The 5,888-nt window shown below is 40.4% G+C and overlaps 1 protein-coding gene across 1 annotated transcript in view; it reads left to right on the top strand.

Moving 5' to 3' along the window:
- Positions 1-1,726: 1,726 nt before the first annotated feature.
- oma1 (OMA1 zinc metallopeptidase) overlaps positions 1,727-5,888 on the top strand; it is a 25,253-nt gene continuing 21,091 nt past the window's right edge. The window contains exon 1 of the mRNA XM_053613971.1: positions 1,727-2,699. Within this exon, the coding sequence (XP_053469946.1) occupies positions 2,329-2,699 (371 nt within the window). The 5' untranslated portion in view covers positions 1,727-2,328. The remainder of the gene's footprint in view (positions 2,700-5,888) is intronic.

The raw sequence follows: 5,888 nt of genomic DNA, 5'->3' as shown, positions 1-5,888 counted from the left end.
CAGATGCATTGAAAGCTAGTCAGTGTTAACCATGTACAGTGTGTTAACTTGCAAAATGAGTTTTGTACTTGCTCTCCATTATCTGTCTGTTGCTGTCTTTGGTAAATCTTATTTTTCCATTTTAGCTGCTAACTAACAGCAAACACTCATTCATTAGGATCTCTTAAGTGTTTCTTAACCGTACAGTGTTGTATTTAAATCAAATCTGGATATTACACACACTGAGCACTTTAGTAGGAACACAAATCCTTCATGGCATGGATTCCAGATGTTGGAAACATTCCTTTGAGATCCTGGTCCATATTGACATGATTACATCACACAGTTCCTGCAGATTTTTCAGCTGCACTTTCATGCTGTGAATCTCCCGTTCTACCACATCCCAAAGCTGTTCTACTGGATTCAGATCTGGTGACTGGGAAGGCCACTGAAGAACACTGAACTAATTATGTTCACGAAAAAAGTTTCAGACATTTTCTTTGTGACATGGTGCATTATTATGCTGGAAGTAGCCATTAGAAGATGAGTAAATTGTGGCCATGAAGGGATGCACATGGTCAGCAACAATACTCAAATATGCTGTGGAATTCAAGCAATGATTGATCGGTATTAATAGGCCCAAAGTGTGCCAAGAAAACATTCCCCACACCATCACAGCACCTCCACCAGCCTGGACATTTGATAAAAGGCAGGATGCGTTCATGGATTCATGCTGTTGGTACCAAATTCTGACCTGATCTGTGTGCCTCAGCACAAATCGAGATTCATCAGAGCAGGCTATATTTTTTCAGTCTGTAACTGTACAGTTTTGGTGAGCCTGTACCCACTGCAGCCTCAGCTTTCTGTTCTTGGTTGACAGAATTGAAACCTGACATTGTGGTCTGCTCTTGTAGCCCATCTGCCTCAAGGTTCGATGCGTCATGCAATCTGAGATGCTTTTCTGCTCACCACAATTGTACAGAAGGGTTATCTGAGTTACTGTAGCCTTTCTATCAGCTCGAACCAGTCTGGCCATTCAGCATTGACCTCTCAACAAGGCGTTTCCGTCCACAGGACTGCTGCTCACTGGATGTTTTTCTCTATTGCACCATTCTGAGGAAACTCTACAGACTGTTGTGTGTGAAAATCCCAGGTGATCAGCAGTTATAGAAATACTCAAAACAGCTTGTGTGGCACCAACAATCATACCACGGTCAAAATCACCAAGATCACATTTTGTCCCCCCCTGTCTGATGGTTGATGTGAACATTACACAAAGCTACTAGCCCAAATCTGAATGATTTTATGCATCGCACTGCTGCCACATGATTGGATGATTAGATAACTGCATGACTGTGTAGGTGTACAAGTGTTCCTAATAAAGTGCTACAGTACAGATACAGTATCAGAATCACTCTGTCCGTAATTTCTCCATCTGGGGATTAATAAAGTATTATAAAGTATTATCTTAGCAATGATGTCATTAAGGACTATACTCGAAGTATACTTGATTTTCTTTCTTGATTTTCTTGATGTCCGTCTCTTGAATAATCGTTGTGGAAGACGTTCTTGTTTTGTAATAAAGTCATTATTTTGTAGCTAGTTCGTTTCTTTTCATGACCTGAGAGTCTTTCACCTGAAGACCACAAACAAACAAACAAAAACAAAAGATGAAATGTGATGTAGTTCTATTTCCATAATTAAAAATACTTTTCAGGTAAGTATTCGTGTCGGTTAGGGAAATTGTATGAATGTGGTGAATACTGTTCATTCAGACGAATTATTAGTTATTCAGACCAAAATATTTGCAAAGTGATCAAATAAAACAAGTCTCTAAATTTAAAACGTCCCCGGGGGAACCTTAACCATATGTGCTGTTCAAGAGGACTGTTTTTCGTGTAACACTCGACCTCGACTTGAGCGGAATGGCACTGTTAGTGAAACTGAACTCGAGATAAATGTTTTATATGTAATACTCTGATAAACGTTGAGGTGTCCGGGGTTTTTGTCCAGTTAATCGATCTTACTCAGCTGTGCCTTCCGTTCCTTGTTGTTGTAGCCGTTAAGAGTGTCCGGCTACAACAGCAACACCCACACCTGAGCTGAACTGTCATGTCCTGTTTAATTTCAGTTTCAGTCTAGCGAAAGTTACAAGTATAACATGCGAAACTACGTCGCACCTGACCTGTAACTTCCGCTAATGGAAATGTTTTCTCTTGCAGGAAATTTCATAGTGCGTGTACTGGTTTGTGTAGCGTCGCTCCGATTCATTAAACGAGTCAACGCACAGGTTTGACAGCGAGCTATAATTTAGATTAGTAGCAGCCTGTCAACAGCTTTCCAGCAGAAATGGTTGTGATTTGCCTTCGTTTTTGTCAAAAGGCATTTTCACCGACCCTCAGCCGAGTGCGGACATTACTCCTGTGTCACAAACAGTCTCTTAATGGCTGCAGCTCCAGAGATCCAGGCTTCCACTCGTCTGATTTACACTCAACCGCAGTGTTTTGTTTGAACCGCTCTCCCATCTGTCTCAGAACTATTTCCCCAAGACTCCGTTCCTCTGCTCCAGTGTGTGTCCGACAGCTTCCGGTCCGCTCTCCAGCCTTCTGTGGCCCTGTGAAGAAGTTTCACACGTCAGCTGGACTCCGCGCACCGCCTCCTGTGCTGCTGTGGCTGCTGGTCAAACCTCTGCAGAAGATCACAGCCATCATCCTGGGAAGGTGAGGAGACACTTTACAGACCACTGCAGACCACCATCAAGGCATGCTGTTATAGGAAAATAATCAAAGCCTGGGTGGTGTGATTTAAAAAACAAAAAAAAAAACAACAAAAAAAACCCTCATAGGATTTGTAAAGGTTTTTAATGGGAATGGTATTGGTTTTAATGGAAACTGTAATGGGTCTATACTGGGAATGTGTGTTGCCTTCTATTGGTGGAATGTTATGTCTAGTGGATACCATTAAGGACCAGTAATGGTTTTAAAAGTTAGTTGATGGTTTGTAATGGTATTTGTAGTGGAAACGGTTAGATTTTCTGTGATGGTTTCTATTGTTTTGGGGGGTTTTCCAGAAGGGATGTGACAAATCAGAGTAGAGTTGGTCTTACCAGGTGAAGCTGATTATTTTTCAATGATCGCATGTCCTGAGATGTTTGATTCCTCGTATACTATAGCAGTTTGCCAACGAGGGCAATGTTTAATTTATTAATGAGCTACACATCATTCTTTTAACTGTTTATTGTTACATTTAATGTTGCGGAACATCCGGGAAACAAATCAGTTCCTGTTATCAGTTATGTTTTAGTGGATATACAGGTGCGTCAAAAAAAAACAACAACAACGAGAATATCGTGGAAAAGTTTGTTTTTCCCCTTAATTTAATTCAAAAAGTGGAACTTTCATATATTCTAGATTCATTACACATCAAGTGAAATATTTCAAGCCCTTTTTTTTGTTTTAATCTTGATGATTTCAGCGTACAGCTCATGGAAATCAAAAATCCAGTACCTCAAAATATTAGAATAGAGAATTTATAATACAGAAACATCGACCTTAGAAGAGCTCTAATCAGCGAATTAACTCAAAACACCTGCAAAGGTTTCCTGAGCCTTTAATCCCTCAGTCTGGTTCAGTACACACAACCACAATCATGGGGAAGATGGAAGTAAATGTTGCATTTCATTTGGAAATCAAGGTCCCAGAGTCTGGAGGAAGAGTGGAGAGGCACAGAATCCAAGTTGCTTGAAGTCCAGTGTGAAGTTTCCACAGTCAGTGATGATTTGGGTGCCATGTCATCTGCGGGTGTTGGTCCACTGTGTTTTCTCAAGTCGAGAGTCAATGCAGCGTCTACCAGGAGATTTTAGACCACTTCATGCTTCCATCTGCTGACGAGCTTTATGGAGATGCTGATTTCCTTTTCCAGCAGGACTTGGCACCTGCCCACAGTGCCAAAACTACTAGTAGCTGGTTTACTGAGCATGGTATTACTGTGCTTGATTGGCCAGCCGACTCACCTGACCTGAACCCCATAGAGAATCTGAGAGACACCAGACCAAACAATACAGACAAGCTGAAGGCCGCAAACAAAGCAACCTGGGCTTCCATAACAAAACACCTCAGCAGTGCCACAGGCTGATTGCCTCCATGCCACACCGCATTGATGCAGTAATTCATGCAAAAGGATTAAAGCCCCGACAAAGTACTGAGAGCATAAATTAACATACTTTTCAGAAGGTCGACATTTCTGTATTATAAATTCTTTATTCTAATATTTTGAGATACTGAATTTTTGATTTCCATGAGCTGTAAGCCGTAATCATCAAGATTAAAACAAAAAAAGAGCTTGAAATACTTCACTTTATGTGTAATGAATCTAGAATATATTAACATTCCACTTTTTTAAATAAAATGAACTTTTCCACGATACTGTAATTTTTTGAGATGCACCTGTAAACAGCTGTTCCCTCGCCATCCTCTCTCTTTTCTTTTTTCTCTTGTTTGAAGTTAATGCAAAAATAAAAAGCAGCTATTCAGTTGGGCAAGTGTCATTTTGTCTCTTGGCCCTATGTCAGCCATTCAGTTGAGTCAAGGTTAGGTGGCAAAATTGGACCAATGTCATTTTGTCCATTGAGGCAGTGCTGGGCCACCAAGGCCAACAGACTTTCAGCCACCTTAAAAACAATTTTTTTTTGGCCCAACATCAGGCATTTCATTGGATGAAAGTTGAGTGACAATTAAATTATTGTTCATTAAGTATTTGGACAGTGCACCGCCACAGTGGATTTGAAATGAAGCAATCAGGCTGTGATTGAAGTGTAGACGTTCAGCTTTAATTCAAGGAATTGAACAAAAATATTGCATTAACCGTTTAGGAGTTACAGCCATTTTTTATAGTCTCTCCATTTTCACAGCCTCAAAAGTAATTGGACAATTGACTGATGAGCAGTTTCGTGGCCAGGCGTGGCCTGTTTCCTTGTTATTTCATGACAGTTGAAGGAGATAAAGGTCTGGAGTCGATTCCAAGTGTTGACTTTGCATTAGGTAGCTGTTCATGGGAACTCCCAATATGCGGTCGAAAGAAGTGCCGATGCAAGTGAAAGAGGCCATCATTAGGCTGAAAAAAGAAAACAGACCTATCGGAGAGATAGCAGTAACTTTAGGAGTGGCCGAATCAACAAATTGGTACATTCGTAAAAATAAGGAATGGACTGGTGAGCTCAGCAACAACAAAAGGCCTGGAAGACCACGCAAACAGCTAAAGGAGATGATCACAGAATTCTTTCCTTGTTGAAGAAAACCCCTTGCAAAACTAGCAAACATACCATGCTGTGATGGTTCTATACATCAGTAAGGCTGTATGTGGTTTTTCCAATGTTCACTTCTTGTTTAGGTGTATTTTATTATGTTTTCACACTGTAAAAACAGAACTAGTGATTGTGCATGGTTATTTGGGGTTAATATGAGAAAATGGTGGCATTTAAAAGAAAACATGTCCGTGTCAATGTGTTACGTATGCACCATTTCCCCAATGTTCAGCTGTAAACTGAATTATTATTCTTAAAAAAAAAAACCCAAAAGCTGATTTTTACATACTAATAACAACCATACATACCATACACAATGTCTTTGCGAAGTATACGCTCAGTTGCTTTTGTCTCTGTCGTAACCAAGCCTTTCTAAGTGTTGATATTCTGGTTTTGGACTTTGTTTACTCTGTTGACCTTGATTTTCTGCCTAGCCTAGCTCATGCCTGTATGCCTGATCGTATGACCCTTGCTTGTTTAACATTGTGGAATTTGGAATTACCCTTCGAACTTGTTGTTTTTTCATTAAATTTCATAGCCTGCACTTGCTTCTGTCCACGCCTCCTTTACATGACAAGAGGAACATTCATGAATTATGTGTGGCACA

This window comes from Ictalurus furcatus, chromosome 25 (assembly GCF_023375685.1).
Source record: "Ictalurus furcatus strain D&B chromosome 25, Billie_1.0, whole genome shotgun sequence".
Lineage (NCBI taxonomy): Eukaryota > Metazoa > Chordata > Actinopteri > Siluriformes > Ictaluridae > Ictalurus > Ictalurus furcatus.
This window is presented reverse-complemented; position numbering and strand designations above follow the sequence as displayed.